Source organism: Enhydra lutris, unplaced genomic scaffold (genome assembly GCF_002288905.1).
Source record: "Enhydra lutris kenyoni isolate GAN:26980312 unplaced genomic scaffold, ASM228890v2 scaffoldscaffold22, whole genome shotgun sequence".
Taxonomy (NCBI): domain Eukaryota; kingdom Metazoa; phylum Chordata; class Mammalia; order Carnivora; family Mustelidae; genus Enhydra; species Enhydra lutris.
In genome coordinates this window covers 11,716,747-11,733,794 of record NW_019154106.1, presented here as the reverse complement: position 1 = coordinate 11,733,794, position 17,048 = coordinate 11,716,747, and the positions used below count along the sequence as shown (strand labels likewise).

Here is a 17,048-nt window from a genome sequence, read left to right as displayed (position 1 = left end):
ATGGTCTGCACCATGGGCCAGAGCAACCACACCAATGTGAAGGAATTCATCTTCCTGGAACTCACTCACTTCCAGGAGCTAGAATTTTTCTTGTTTGTGGTCTTCCTTGTTGTGTATGTAGCAACTGTGCTAGGCAATGCCCTCATTGTGGTGACCATTAGCTGTGAGTCCCACCTTCACACCCCCATGTACTTTTTGCTGCGGAACAAATCAGTCCTGGACATTGTTTTTTCATCTGTCACCGTTCCCAAGTTCCTGGTGGATCTGTTATCAGAGAGGAAAACCATCTCCTACAATGGCTGCATGGCACAGATCTTCTTCTTCCACTTTGCTGGTGGGGCAGACATTTTCTTCCTCTCTGTGATGGCCTATGACAGGTATCTCGCCATCACCAAACCCCTGCATTATGTGACCATTATGAGGAAAGAGGTGTGGGTGGGCTTGGTGGTGGCTTCCTGGGTGGGTGGTGGTTTGCACTCAATTGTTCAGATAATTTTGATGCTTCCACTCCCCTTCTGTGGCCCCAACATCCTGGATGCCTTCTACTGTGATGTGCCCCAAGTAGTTAAGCTGGCCTGTACTGACACCTTTGCCCTAGAGCTTCTCATGATCTCTAACAATGGGCTCGTGACTCTGCTGTGGTTCCTCCTGCTGCTGGGGTCCTACACTGTCATTCTGGCAATGCTGAGAGCTCAGTCTGGGGAGGGTCGGAAAAAGGCCCTGTCCACCTGCACCTCCCATATCCTCGTGGTGACTCTGCACTTCGTGCCCTGTGTCTATATCTACTGCAGGCCCTTCACTACACTGCCCATGGACACAGCTGTGTCCATCAATAACACGGTCATTACCCCCATGCTGAACCCCATGATCTACACCCTGAGGAACCAGGAGATGAAGTCAGCCATGAAAAGACTGCAGAGAAGGCTTGGGCCTTCCAAGAGCAGTAAGCTGGGGTGAGCACTCACATGGAGACTGGAAATCTATGATCTGGTTTCCGCAAACTGCTATCCTGAGGCAACAGACCACTAGTTCTCTCACCAATCATTTCTGTATATCCTCATAACCTCTCAACTCTCTCAGCAGGAATCTAACAACTAAAGGAAGAGATGGGCTTGATCATGAGCTATTGGGCTTGTGAACTTGGGAGAAGCAGGAGGTAGAAGATGAAAATCAATGACCTAATGCTAATTTGGTACAATCTTTGATTCTCATGCCAACATATTTTACCTAACTTTTACCACCTGCAATATGAAAATGACATTGTCCATTTACAAGGTGTTCATGAGAATGAAGAATGATAAATGTTGAGAGGATGGTCGTTCTGACGATTAACACCATTCATTAATCAGGCATACAGTCCATGTTCCCTACTGTCAATCCCTCTAATCCTAGATACACACATATGGAAATCATGGATGTGTCTATGTCATACGTGCTCTGTCTAGTGACCCTATATTTCCAGTTAGTTATTAAAATTACTTCTTGGTTTAATATTCTGAATACAGAATCTCCAATATATTTCACCAACTAGTGAAAAGAGAAGAAACGTTTTAAAAGTTGTGTTCAGTCAGATATATACTTGGACAAATCTACACATGGACCAAGAATTTCCTCTTATTGGGTCCATTCTACTAATTTGCCCACTGAAATTAATCTCAAAAGTACAGTTTGGGGATATAGCTGTACAAAACCCACCCTGGTAATTTATGCTAACCTAACTTTCTTCTTCCCTCTCTCTCTTCCTCTTTCACCCTCAGAGCTTTTATAGTTGGAGAAAATCTACAGTTTTTGCCTTTGAATGCCTGACAATTCCAGAGAAGTCACTTAGAACAGCAACAACAAAAATACCTAAGGAACACCTTTCCACACACTCAAGACCCATTTTGTGTACCAGGAGAGGAAAGAAACATATTATACGCAGGGTCATTTAGGAACAGCCACTGGGTCCGTGTCATAATCCACCTCTCTCCTAAGAAGAATTCCACAGAAGTTAATATGTAGAAAGACAATAAATGTCTCTTCGTTCCCTAGGCTCACATCAAATTCCACCCTTCAGCCTACAATCGTCATTCAAAAATCAGACAATTAGTAAAGAAGCAACATACAGGAAATCAGGATATTGTAACATACCGAACAATTTTTTTGCAAGCTGTTATGATGCATTAAAAGGTCCTAGTAAGTGACACACATCTGTGATCTTCACTGAGTCCTATGAGACAGAGACATTAGGCCAAGACTTTCTTTTTTTTTTTTCTTTTTTTACTTTTGTTTTTATTTTATGCAGAATTTACCCCCAGGTCATAAGGTTTTTTCCTTTAGTTTCTTCTTGGATGCAACCTCCTCTTCTAGTTTAGAAACAACCTTCTCTTTTTCAGTAAGGATCATCTCAGTAGGGCAGGGAGAGCTCATACGTGGGTTAATCTGACCATGAGCTCTGTACGTTCTACACCGCATCTTGGGGGCTTTGTTCACCTGAACGTGCTCAGTGACCAAAGAACCTCCATCTAAACCCTTAGGTGCAGCATGACTCTCTGCATTTTTAAGCATGTGCAATAAGAATTCAGTCCTCCTTTTGGGCCACCGACCCTGTATCCAGCCCCACCGTTTGGCCTGGGTGCGCCAACCAGCTCTTCCATTATAGCAACAAAATGGCAGACATTGCTTCTGCAAAGTGACATCCTTCAGATACTTGGTCACTTTTCAGATATGCACACCCTTGACGGCCTGGGTAGTTTTATGTGTGTTTTTAAAATGAATACAGAGATTTGCATGATTTTGTAGGGTTTTCTGCATCAAGTGAATAATGAACCATTTTCAGAGGTCGCTTAGGGAAGAGGCTATGACAAGACTTCTAATCATATGCCAGTGCTTCTCAAATTTTTAAAAATTATTGTCCCCCTCCAAGGAACTGTATTAGGTATTTTTCCTAATCCTCTCCTATAAGAAAATTTAATACCAAAGATATACTGTGTATCTTTTTGTGGACTGATGTGCTTTGAAGAGCCACACAGCGTTCTAATCTAAGATATTTTTGCCCCCCCCAAGAACCAATTTTTGTCCCTTGGACATGTTGTTCACATTGAGAATGAATAATCATATGACATTAGCTGTTTCTATTAATATGTTTCCCTAAAACTCAGAGAATCACAGAATAGATAGATTTATTCCTTCTGGGGCTTTACAAGAATTTGGAAAGCATAGAAGTGTGGGCATCTGTGTATGTGTGTGTGTGTGTATGTGTGTGTGTGGCAGTGGGTGGGTGGGTGTGCATGTACATACATGTGGAGTTGCATGCAGTAATGACTTGGAAACTGTTTAATAACTCCCACTGGAACTCCAACATGATCAAAGAAGGTCCGTTCTCTTTCTACATTCACATCCAATGAAATTCCCTTTGCTAATTCTTGTATGAGGCGTAGACCTGAGGGACTAGTACATGTGGCAGGGGCACATTGGGACAAGCAGAAGAGCCATGATGACATGACTCCCTGAGTCTGCCCTTTCCGATGCAAAGGTGAAGAGAAAAGCTTGAAGACTAGCATAACTAATCTTGAGAAGGACTTGACCTTCTAACACGATGGTTCCCCAGCATCATATACACTGACATCCACCACCCAGTCTCAGATGGTGCGAGTTCCTGGCTGGATACCGAAGGTTTAGGTAAGGACATGGACCTGTCAGTGTGAGACATTGTGGATAATGCATGAATAGGATAAGCATGAAAAATACACCAGGTATATAAGATACTGCCAAAATAGCTCTCTCTTTAGTGAGAGACAACAGAGTGGATGTTAAATATTGGGAAAGAAGGAATGTCTTTCTAAGAAGGGGCCACAGACATGGAGTCAGCCTGCTAAAAGAGAAAGCAGCTGGTACTTGGTAGAACAACTGAATTGCATTTAAGGAGATTTTGTTCTATCTTGGGGTCTGTCCATGGGGATCACAGAGAATTTTTCCACAAGATGGGTGCTTCCTCAAAAAAAAATGCCCTAAATTTCCTTTAAAACTGTAGAAGTTTCAAAGGCAGCCCCACATCCACATATGGCCCATGATTCACTGGGTCCCTTTTGCCTTTGACCCAGAGTCAGTTTCATTCCCAAACCGATGACTTAGCACTGAAACCTTTGGTCTACTTGGTTAATCCACACACGTTCACTGAAATACAAACAAGCAAGTTGGTTCAAAGAGAAGCTGTGCTACTGGAGAGCATTTTACATTCTGCCAAAGTCTTCTTAAATAACTCTTTGTGACAGGGAAGATCCTGTTTTCAGGGGAAAGGGAAAGAAATCAAGTTAATTGAACTTTACACACATGATTGCAGTTGCTGTTTATGCTACCCAACGAACTAAGTGTTATGCTTGCCAGTTTACAGAGGAGGGAACTGAAGGAAAATAGAGGACTTGGTCCAGGTAAAAAAGAAGAAAGAGGCAGAATTCCAGTCCAGGTATGCCCTACTCCAAAGCCCTTATCATTGCTCCACACCACACCACGTTATTTTACAACTCAGGATCTGAGTAACAGAGAGAGGAGTGACTTTTTCAAGGTCACAAAGCTATTTCATAGCCTGGATCAGAAAATGCATCTCTATCTGGTATCCCTGAGGTCAAGTCAAGGACATTAACAAAAGAGTTGCTTAGTCTGTGTTTGTCACGATCCTTCTTACTCACCCACACTCCAATGTCAATGCTTATAAGTCACAATAAGCCCTTACCAGGTAGGTTTGTTCATTAATCTAAATACAAAACAAAATAAACAACAAAAATAACACCTTTTTTGAGCACCTAACACGTGCCCCAGACTAAGTAAAGCTTTGGTGATGCAACATAAATGAAACACTGAGCAGGCAGGATGAACTTGAGGGGTAAGAGGGAAATTATACTGAACTAAGGAGAGACAGACACGTAAGCACTTAGATGGAAAAATGTTACAAGTGCCAGAGGAGAAGGCAGAGCAGGGAATGATGAGTCCCAAAGCGGTGTCAGGAAAGTTTTCACAGAACACGAGACTCTGAACCTGAGTGTTGTGAAGGCGGATAAATGGGAAATTCTGGAACTGGGGAGTGCGTGGTGGGTAGATCGAGCCACAGGAGCACGGATCCAAAGGCATGGGCCAGCAAGAAGTTGCATAACATTTAAACCCCTGAAACAGGATCAAAAGAAACAGGGTACCAGATAATACTAAAAGGAGTTTAATCTTTATTCTGTAGACAATAGGGAACCATTAAAAATCTTCAGGCAAAGAACAAATGGTCCCATTTGTGATTTGTAATTACATTTCTGGAAAAAACAGAGAGGATGGGGGTGCCTGGGTGGCTCAGTGAGTTAAAGCCTCTGCCTTCAGCTCGGATCATGGTCTCAGGGTCCCGGGTCGAGCCCCGCATCGGGCTCTCTGCTTGGTGGGGAGCCTGCTTCCTCCTCTCTCTCTCTTCCTGCCTCTCTGCCTACTTGGGATCTCTGTCTGTCAAATAAATAAATAAAAATCTTTAAAAAAAAAAAAAAAACAGAGAGGATGAATTAGAGAAAACTATACTGAAGGGAAGGAGACCAGGAAAGGACAACAAAGGAAACTTGGAATGATCGAGGGAGAGATAAGGGGTTAACTGAGGAGGAAGAGACGGAGGCCCCACTGGGAGAGGTGAAGAAAGTAGACTCCTCCGGAGAGCTTGTACAGTGTCTGGGTTCCTTGCAATGTGAGTGGCTCAGCAGAAATCTTTTGGATAAAACATGCTACCTGTCAGTGCCTACTGCGGAGGCCACTGTGCTCACCGAGAGAGAATCAACAGAGGAAACAAGGCAAGTGGTCATACTCTTCAGAGCAAAGGAGATGCAAGCTGTGTTTGGGGGTTATTTACCCACATAAATTCTCAAGGCTCTCAAAGCTTGTTTCTACACCAACCGAGAGTAATGCTTCCCAGGTGGACACATTCTGGGGACCACCTAGATGGTGGTGCCAGATGGCTCAGATGCTTAGGCTGAAGATGGCTTTTTTCCTCTGAGTTAACTTTGTCACCACTGCCACCACCATAAATCTCAGAAATTACTGAAATGGCATGAGTAGAATATGTATTGTGCTAAAAGCTAAACTTCACCACTAGCTTTCTCTATGTCCTTCTGCGTGTCAATTAAATTTCCCTGAGACTTAATTTTTTTTTTCAAAATTGACCCTCAAACAATAAAAGGTTGCTCACTCCTGACTCCCACGGGCAAAATAGAATGAACTGAAAATTCTCTAAGTTGGATCTGCCACCTCCTTCCCAAACAGGACTCTATAGTAAGAGAACCTATGGGCGTCCAGGGGCAGGGAGCTGCCATTGTTCCATTGGGTGTACCTGCATTGCCTACAACCCTGCAGAAAGCTTGCACTTCATGCCCTCTCTCTATGTACGCATGCCTGGACTCTGCTGTCTTCTTTGTGAACAGAATCATCTCTGGTGCTATCCTTGTCACCTTTGTGTTAAACCCCGACCTCTGGGTATCGACCAAATGAAGTTTTTAAAAGTAAAAAAAAAAAAAGGCTTTGTTCTTCTGAAAGATAATAGAAGGGCAGTGGTCTAAAATTCCTTAGTCATGGAGAGAGGAAATGAAGGGGCTGATAAACCCACCCTTGAAAAGACTAGGAAAATTCTGTAAAAAGAGTCTCTTATACAAATTGTCCTTGGATTTATATATTCTCAAGCTGGCAGGCAATGTGGATGAGTAGAAAGATTCTAGAACTAAGAGAAGAGATTTGTGTTACTTTTCCTGGGCCACTGGTTTTCCATATGACCTAGGAAAACTGGCTTAATGTTCACTGAGTTCACTTTTTCAGTTTTGGTATTAACTGATGTGGTAATGTTAATACTTTCCCCTCTAACCTCAGAGGGATATTAGAAAAATTGATTAATAATTAGGTGTGCAGTGCTTTTAAAACTATAAGATGCTGTTCAAATCAATTCCTATCATGGTGTCACTGTAAGGCCTATGAGTGTTGGTTTATTCTAATGGGTTTTAAGGCATAGAGACAAAGTGGAATGAGAATAAAATCAGAGGTGCTCCCATACACAGAGGTGTAGGGAACTCACAGCTCCTTGCATGAAGCCTTCTTTAGTTCTCTTCCTCGACAACCTCTAGGGGTGGATTTTTTTTTTTTTTTGAACCAAAATATCATGTAACATTTAATAATTTCAAATATATTTATTACAAGTTACTGATTAAAGTTATATACACAAATATAATTTTAGTCATAAAATCCCAACAAACTGCTTACATTTAAGTCACTGGATCTGGTAGAAGCCAATTTAGAGTCTTCTAGTCCGCTAAATTCACCTTCCTTAAGTTATACAGAAATAAAATCTGATAGTTTTGATTTAAAGAGGTGCTGTTATCACATTGCAACACTCAGAAAATTGTACCTGTCTGTACAATGTCTTTCACATGCTCCACTAATACTTAAAGCACAACTGCAAGACTAAATGTGTACAACACTGAATCACAATTCCCAAGCTTAACTTGGTTCTAACAACTAGGATTGGGATGAAATGACAAGAATTTTCTCTCCTTTGGTCCAACACAAAAACAGCCCCTTCTGTCCTGTCTGTCTAGGGTTGAATTTTAACAGATGCCAAAGGCTCCTGGGAATATAGTAGGGAGATGAATGATCTAGCTCAAACCACATTTTGGGCTGAAGAGGGAGCTGAAGCAAGTAGAACTGAGTGACCTCCCTGGGTAACATAGCAGGTTCATAAAGAATAAGATACATGATTAAAATATATTTATGCTGTTCAATTTCCATGTAAGAGATAAATCTTTGCTCAATTTCAATGCCTCAGCAGTATTATTGTTTCTTTCAAAGCTGTACATGGTGGAAGGAATATCATCCAATGGCCCTGAGAAATCATACCAGGGTGTCTGAATTTATTTTTTGTGGACTTACCCAGTCTCAAGAGCTGAGCTTGCTCTTATTTTTCTTTTTATCTGTAGTTTATGTAACAACTGTGTTAGCAAATGTTGCCATCATGGTCACTGTGACCTGTGAGTCCCGCCTCCATACCCCCATGTACTTCCTGCTCCGCAATCTCTCAGTCTTGGACATCTGCTTCTCCTCCATCACTGCTCCCAAGGTCCTCGTGGACCTTTTGTCAAGGACAAAGACCATCTCTTTCAATGGTTGCATCACTCAGATGTTCTTCTTCCACCTTCTCGGTGGGGCAGACATTTTTTCTCTCTCTGTCATGGCCTTTGATCGCTACATGGCCATCTCCAAGCCCCTGCACTACGTGACCATCATGAGTAGGGGGCGATGCACTGCCCTCATTGTGGCCTCCTGGGTGGGGGGCTTTGTCCACTCCATCGTGCAGATTTCCCTGTTGCTGCCCCTCCCCTTCTGTGGACCCAATGTCGTTGATGGCTTCTACTGCGATGTCCCCCAGGTCCTCAAACTCGCCTGCACAGACACATTTGCTCTTGAGATCTTAATGATTTCCAACAATGGTCTGGTCACTACTCTGTGGTTTGTCCTTCTTCTTGTGTCCTACACAGTCATCTTGATGATGCTGAGGTCTCACACTGGGGAGGGCAGAAGGAAAGCCATCTCCACCTGCACAGCCCACATCACTGTGGTGACCCTGCACTTCGTGCCCTGCATCTATGTCTATGCCCGGCCCTTCACTGCCCTCCCCATGGACAGAGCTGTCTCCATCACCTTCACGGTCATCATCCCTGTCCTGAACCCCATGATCTACACCCTGAGGAACCAGGAGATGAAGTCATCCATGGGGAGACTGAAGAGAAGAAGACTTATGTTTTCTGAAAGGGGATAGATTCATTATAGATTGTCAATCAGGATACAAACATATAATCAAAATATGTTTTAAAATATCAGCTGTCACATATTGGGGCTCAACCATGCATAGACAATTAACTACAGCAGGATGGCACAGACACAAAGGATCAGTGACCTGAAACACTGGTATTGAGAAAGAACACCGACGGGAAGTTAAACAGAAAGAACATAGTCCTTGAAGAGCAACTGACAGCAAGCAGGATGTAAATGTGAAATATAATAGAAGATCTTGGGTGTCCCAGCAATAGGGTGGAGGTTAGTGCTGCGATGCCCATACATGCAGAAGGCAACGGGGACATCTGTCTCAACATAGTAGGGGTTTAGCAGCTGGGACTCAGTCCAGCAGTAGTTACCCTATGACGATTTATTAAGCATATACTGTGTGCCAGATACCGCTTGTAAACCTTCTCTATAACCTCTGCTTTGTCAGCAACAATTGGACCTTCTTTTTAATCAATTCATCTATAAAATACACTGGCACGACCCCCACAACCACCCAAGATACATAAAGACTTAGATTTTAAGGATTTCCATTACCTTTTACTTCCTGTGACTTTGTCAGAATTGGATGTGACCTGGGACCTAGATATTGGGGCCTTACAAAATCAGACTGCATAAACACAACAATGGCAAGAATCTGGAACAGCCTGTCCTACCGTAGTTCATACCACTGCTTAAGGCAGAAGCTAGTTTGATATTTGGGAAAAGAAAAAGCTGTAACCAACCCAATAAATACTTTTATTTTTCCTAGGTGTCCTCTTTTATCATTTCCCTTACCACAGTGTATTAAAATACCCCATAAAACTTCATATTACTAGATCTGATTTGCCTTTATATTCCCAGTATCTAGAATAGTGTCTGACCTATAAAGAGCTGTAAATGTTGGTTGAATCTGTGGAGTGGAATGAAATTAATATAAGAAGATGCCAAATTCTACTTAATCTTGTTTTTTGGCATTCAAAACTGACTGTATTTTCTGAATAGATACTTCCTCATGGAAGCCAAAGGAAATTGAAATGGCTAAATCAGAGTGCACTATGATCCTATACTCAAGGTCTTAGCATCTATATATGTCTTTATAAAAATCACCAAATCAAGTGTTAGATACAAAAATCTTTGTACACAAGTGAAAATAAACATCCCGGAGCAAACGAATGTTTTGCAACACTCAAGGCAAATGAATGTAGAAATTCATTCAGAGTTCCAATAAGCCTGTCCTCTGAGTATGTCCAGACAAACCTTCAGGATGCCTGGTAATCATACACAGAAGCATGGGATGCATTTCCTCTTCTCTCCTCTCACTTCCTCTAGAGCATGGGACATAGTAAAACTAAGGAAAGAGGCTCACTGAAATGTAACTACAGGTTAATTATAATAATAATAACAATAACAATAATAATAATAATAATATGGGACCACATTACCTTATTTTAATTTATTAGGGTCAAATAGGTTTTGAAAGTTGGAGTTCCTTAGATTTTAAAATGATAATACAGTGCATATATTATATATTACATCATTTCTCCTGTGGGGAGCATCTGATATCTAAACACTTTGATATTTCTGTAAGAAAATGTGTAAGTAGGGGTGCCTGGATGGCTCAGTCCCTTAAGCATCAGACTCTTGGTCTCCAGGTCATGATCCCAGGGTCAAGAGATTGACTCGTGCGTTGGGCTCCTCACTCATATCTGCTTGAAATTCCTTCTCCCTCCCATGCCCTTCCCCTCTGCTCCTCCTCAGCTTACAGTCTCTAAATAAATAAATAAATAAATAAAATCTTATAAAAAAAAAAGGAAAGGAAATGTGTAAATAATCCCACTAAGTATAATCATTAAAAACCATGCATGGGAGTTGAGGGAAATTGGAAGGGGAGGTGAACCATGAGAGACTATGGACTCTGAAAAACAATCTGAGGGTTTTGAAGGGGTGGGGGGTAGGAGGTTGGGGGAACCAGGTGGTGGGTATTAGAGAGGGCACAGATTGCATGGAGCACTGGGTGTGGTGCAAAAATAATGAATACTGTTACGCTGAAAAGAAATAAAAAATAAAAATTAAAAAAAAAATTTTTTAGTATTTTTTTTAATTTTATTTTTTATAAACATAATTTTTATCCCCAGGGGTACAGGTCTGTGAATCGCCAGGTTTACACACTTCACAGCACTCACCATAGCACATACCCTCCCCAATGTCCATAATCCCACCCCCCTCTCCCAACCCCCCTCCCCCCATCAACCCTCAGTTTGTTTTGTGAGATTAAGAGTCACTTATGGTTTGTCTCCCTCCCAATCCCATCTTGTTTCATTTACTCTTCCCCTACCCCCTTAACCCCCCATGTTGCATCTCCTCTCCCTCATATCAGGGAGATCATATGATAGTTGTCTTTCTCCGATTGGCTTATTTCGCTAAGCATGATACCCTCTAGTTCAATCCATGTCATCGCAAATGGCAAGATTTCATTTCTTTTGATGGCTGCATAGTATTCCATTGTGTATATATACCACATCTTCTTTATCCATTCATCTGTTGATGGACATCTAGGTTCTTTCCATAGTTTGGCTATTGAAGACATTGCTGCTATAAACATTCAGGTGCACGTGCCCTTCGAATCACTACGTTTGTATCTTTAGGGTAAATACCCAGCAGTGCAATTGCTGGGTCATAGGGTAGTTCTATTTTCAACATTTTGAGGAACCTCCATGCTGTTTCCAGAGTGGTTGCACCAGCTTGCATTCCCACCAACAGTATAGGAGGGTTCCCCTTTCTCTGCATCCTCGCCAGCATCTGTCATTTCCTGACTTGTTAATTTTAGCCATTCTGACTGGTGTGAGGTGATAGCTCATTGTGGTTTTGATTTGTATTTCCCTGATGCCGAGTCATATGGAGCACTTTTTCATGTGTCTGTTGGCCATCTGGATGTCTTCTTTGCAGAAATGTCTGTTCATGTCCTCTGCCCATTTCTTGATTGGATTATTTGTTCTTTGGGTGTTGGGAGTTTGCTAAGTTCTTTATAGATTTTGGACACTAGCCTTTTATCTGATATGTCATTTGCAAATATCTTCTCCCATTCTGTCACTTGTCTTTTGGTTTTGTTAACTGTTTCCTTTGCTGTGCAAAAGCTTTTGATCTTGATAAAATCCCAATAGTTCATTTTTGCCCTTGCTTCCCTTGCCTTTGGCGATGTTCCTAGGAAGATGTTGCTGCGGCTGAGGTCGAAGAGGTTGCTGCCTGTGTTCTCCTCAAGGATTTTGATGGATTCCTTTCTCACATTGAGATCCTTCATCCATTTTGAGTCTATTTTCGTGTGTGGTGTAAGGAAATGATCCAATTTCATTTTTCTGCATGTGGCTGTCCAATTTTCCCAACACCATTTATTGAACAGGCTGGCTTTTTTCCATTGGACATTCTTTCCTACTTTGTCGAAGATTAGTTGACCATAGAGTTGAGGGTCTATTTCTGGGCTCTCTATTCTGTTCCATTGATCTATGTGTCTGTTTTTGTGCCAGTACCATGCTGTCTTGATGATGACAGCTTTGTAATAGAGCTTGAAGTCCGGAATTGTGATGCCACCAACTTTGGCTTTCTTTTTCAATATTCCTTTGGCTATTCAAGGTCTTTTCTGGTTCCATATACATTTTAGGATTATTTGTTCCATTTCTTTGAAAAAAATGGATGGTACTTTGATAGGAATTGCATTAAATGTGTAGATTGCTTTAGGTAGCATAGACATTTTCACAATATTTATTCTTCCAATCCAGGAGCATGGAACATTTTTCCATTTCTTTGTGTCTTCCTCAATTTCTTTCATGAGTACTTTATAGTTTTCTGTGTATAGATTCTTAGTCTCTTTGGTTAGATTTATTCCTAGGTATCTTATAGTTTTGGGTGCAATTGTAAATGGGATTGACTCCTTAATTTCTCTTTCTTCTGTCTTGTTGTTGGTGTAGAGAAATGCAACTGATTTCTGGGCATTGATTTTATATCCTGACACTTTACTGAATTCCTGTACAAGTTCTAGCAGTTTTGGAGTGGAGTCTTTTGGGTTTTCCACATATAGTATCATATCATCTGCGAAGAGTGATAGTTTGACTTCTTCTTTGCCAATTTGGATGCCTTTAATTTCCTTTTGTTGTCTGATTGCTGAGGCTAGGACTTCTAGTACTATGTTGAATAGCAGTGGTGATAACGGACATCCCTGCCGTGTTCCTGACCTTAGCGGAAAAGCTTTCAGTTTTTCTCCATTGAGAATGATATTTGCCGTGGGTTTTTCATAGATGGCTTTGATAATATTGAGGTACGTGCCCTCTATCCCTACACTTTGAAGAGTTTTGATCAGGAAGGGATGCTGTACTTTGTCAAATGCTTTTTCAGCATCTATGGAGAGTATCATATGGTTCTTGTTCTTTCTTTTATTAATGTGTTGTATCACATTGATTGATTTGCAGATGTTGAACCAACCTTGCAGCCCTGGAATAAATCCCACTTGGTCGTGGTGAATAATCTTTTTAATGTACTGTTGAATCCTATTGGCTAGTAATTTGGGGAGAATTTTTGCATCTGTGTTCATCAAGGAAATTGGTCTGTAGTTCTCTTTTTGATAGGATCCTTGTCTGGTTTTGGGATCAAGGTGATGCTGGCCTCATAAAATGAGTTTGGAAGTTTTCCTTCCATTTCTATTTTTTGGAACAGTTTCAGGAGAATAGGAATTAGTTCTTCTTTAAATGTTTGGTAGAATTCCCCCGGGAAGCCATCTGGCCCTGGGCTTTTGTTTGTTTGGAGATTTTTGATGACTGTTTCAATCTCATTACTGGTTATGGGTCTGTTCAGGCTTTCTATTTCTTTCTGGTTCAGTTGTGGTAGTTTATATGTCTCTAGGAATGCATCCATTTCTTCCAGATTGTCAAATTTGTTGGCGTAGAGTTGCTCGTAGTATGTTCTTATAATTGTCTGTATTTCTTTTGTGTTCGTTGTGATCTCTCCTCTTTCATTCATGATTTTATTTATTTGGGTCCTTTCTCTTTTCTTTTTGATAAGTCTGGCCAGGGGTTTATCGATCTTATTAATTCTTTCAAAGAACCAGCTCCTAGTTTCGTTGATTTGTTCTATTGTTTTTTTGGTTTCTATTTCATTGATTTCTGCTCTGATCTTTATGATTTCTCTTCTCCTGCTGGGTTTAGGGTTTCTTTCTTGTTCTTTCTCCAGCTCCTTTAGGTGTAGGGTTAGGTTGTGTACCTGAGACCTTTCTTGTTTCTTGAGAAAGGCTTGTACCGCTATATATTTTCCTCTCAGGACTGCCTTTGTTGTGTCCCACAGATTTTGAACCTTTGTGTTTTCATTATCATTTGTTTCCATGAATTTTTTCAATTCTTCTTTAATTTCCTGGTTGACCCATTCATTCTTTAGAAGGATGCTGTTTAGTCTCCATGTATTTGGGTTCTTGCCAAATTTCCTCTTGTGATTGAGTTCTAGCTTCAGAGCATTGTGGTCTGAAAATATGCAGGGAATGATTCCAATCTTTTGATAACGGTTGAGACCTGATTTAGGACCAAGAATGTGATCTATGCTGGAGAATGTTCCCTGTGCACTAGGGAAGAATGTGTATTCTGTTGCTTTGGGATGAAATATTCTGAATATATCTGTGATGTCCATCTGGTCCAGTGTGTCATTTAAGGCCTTGATTTCCTTATTGATCTTTTGCTTGGATGATCTGTCCATTTCAGTGAGGGGAGTGTTAAAGTCCCCTACTATTATTGTATTATTGTTGATGTGTTTCTTTGATTTTGTTATTAATTGGTTTATATAGTTGGCTGCTCCCACGTTAGGGGCATAGATATTTAAAATTGTTAGATCTTCTTGTTGGACAGTTCCTTTGAGTATGATATAGTGTCCTTCCTCATCTCTTATTATAGTCTTTGCCTTAAAATCTAATTGATCTGATATAAGGATTGCCACTCCTGCTTTCTTCTGATGTCCATTAGCATGGTAAATTCTTTTCCACCCCCTCACTTTAAATCTGGAGGTGTCTTCGGGTTTAAGTTGAGTTTCTTGTAGGCAACATATAGATGGGTTTTGTTTTTTTATCCATTCTGATACCCTGTGTCTTTTGATTGGGGCATTTAGCCCATTAACATTCAGGGTAAGTATTGAGAGATATGAATTTAGTGCCATTGTATTGCCTGTAAGGTGACTGTTATTGTATATTGTCTCTGTTTCTTTCTGATCTACTACTTTTAGGGTCTCTCTTTGCTTAGAGAACCCCTTTCAATATTTCCTGTAGAGCTGGTTTGGTGTTTGCAAATTCTTTCAGTTTTTGTTTGTCCTGGAAGCTTTTAATCTCTCCTTCTATTTTCAATGATAGCCTAGCTGGATATAGTATTCTTGGCTGCATGTTTTTCTCGTTTAGTACTCTGAATATATCATGCCAGCTCTTTCTGGCCTGCCAGGTCTCTGTGGATAAGTCTGCTGCCAATCTAATATTTTTACCATTGTACGTTACAGACTTCTTTTCCCGGGCTGCTTTCAGGATCTTCTCTTTGTCACTAAGACTTGTAAATTTTACTATTAGGTGACGGGGTGTGGACCTATTCTTATTGATTTTGAGGGGGGTTCTCTGAACCTCCTGGATTTTGATGCTTGCTCCCTTTGCCATATTGGGGAAATTCTCTCCAATAATTCTCTCCAATATACCTTCTGCTCCCCTCTCTGTTTCCTCTTCTTCTGGAATCCCAATTATTCTAATGTTTCGTCTTATGGTGTCACTTATCTCTCGAATTCTCCCCTCGTGGTCCAGTAGCTGTTTGTCCCTCTTTTGCTCAGCTTCTTTATTCTCTGTCATTTGGTCTTCTATATCGCTAATTCTTTCTTCTGCCTCATTTATCCTAGCAGTGAGAGCCTCCATTTTTGATTGCACCTCATTAATAGCTTTTTTTATTTCAACTTGGTTAGATTTTAGTTCTTTTATTTCTCCAGAAAGGGCTTTTATATCTCCCGAGTGGGTTTCTCTAATATCTTCCATGCCTTTTCGAGCCCGGCTAGAACCTTGAGAATCGTCATTCTGAACTCTAGATCTGACATATTACCAATGTCTGTATTGATTAGGTCCCTAGCCTTTGGTACTGCCTCTTGTTCTTTTTTTTGTGGTGAATTTTTCCTCCTTGTCATTTTGTCCAGATAAGAGTATATGAAGGAGCAAGTAAAATACTAAAAGGGTGGCAACAACCCCAGGAAAATATGCTTTAGCCAAATCAGAAGTGATCCCAAATCGTGAGGGGGGAGAAAGGGGATAAAAAGAGGTTCAGAAAGAAGAAAAAAAAAAAAGAAAAAAAAAAGAAACAATTAAAAAAAGAAAACCAATAAAGAAAAAAATATAAAAAGGAAAAATATATATATATATATATTAGATAAACTAGTTAAAAAACGTTAAAAAAGAAAAGGGTAAAAGTTAGAAATATTTAGCAGAAGAAGAAAAAAAATTGAAAAAGAAAAAAAATTAAATTAACTGCAAGGCTAAAGAATCATGGGGAGAAAGCCACGAGTTCCGTGCTTTGCTTTCTCCTCCTCTGGAATTCTGCTGCTCTCCTTGGTATTGAAACTGCACTCCTTGGTAGGTGAACTTGGTCCTGCCTGGGTTTCTTGTTGATCTTCTGGGGGAGGGGCCTGTTGTAGTGATTCTCAAGTGTCTTTGCCCCGGGCGGAGTTGCACCGCCCTTACCAGGGGCCGGGCTGAGTAATCCGCTCGGGTTTGCTTTCGGGAGCTTTTGTTCCCTGAGCGCTTTCTGTAGAGTTCCGGAGGGCGGGAATGAAGATGGCGGCCTCCCGGTCTCCGGCCCGGAGGAGCCGAGAGCCCGGGGTCCCACTCCTCAGTGCGCCCTCAGAGAACAGCGCCCAATTACTCCCGTCACCCTGCCTCCGGCCACGCTCCGAGCTGACCGAGCCTGCGACCGGTTCAAGGTAACCCCGAGCTTAGAGCTCACTCCTCGGCTCTGTCTCTGTAGCCGGCTTCCCCGTTCTGATACCTGTAAGCTCTGCGACACTCAGACACCCCCGATCCTTCTGTGACCCTGCGGGACCTGAGGCCACGCTGACCCTGCGTGGGCTTCACCCCGGTTAAGCCTCTGGAGCAATGTCCCTCAGCGGAACAGACTTTTAAAAGTCCTGATTTTGTGCTCCGTTGCTCCGCCGCTTGCCGGGAGCCGGCCCCTCCCCCCGCAGTCTATCTTCCCGTCGCTTTG

General features: G+C 41.5%; 2 protein-coding genes and 1 pseudogene across 2 annotated transcripts; 2 read left to right on the top strand and 1 right to left on the bottom strand.

Moving 5' to 3' along the window:
- On the top strand, positions 1-957 carry LOC111149955 (olfactory receptor 4D6). The gene has a single exon (XM_022507226.1). The coding sequence runs from the start codon at positions 1-3 to the stop codon at positions 955-957; it is 957 nt and encodes a 318-aa protein (XP_022362934.1).
- A 1,341-nt stretch (positions 958-2,298) lies between these two features.
- Positions 2,299-2,812, bottom strand: LOC111149520 (annotated as a pseudogene).
- Positions 2,813-7,858: 5,046 nt separating this feature from the next.
- Positions 7,859-8,797, top strand: LOC111149853 (olfactory receptor 4D9-like). The gene has a single exon (XM_022507158.1). The coding sequence runs from the start codon at positions 7,859-7,861 to the stop codon at positions 8,795-8,797; it is 939 nt and encodes a 312-aa protein (XP_022362866.1).
- Positions 8,798-17,048: the final 8,251 nt, after the last annotated feature.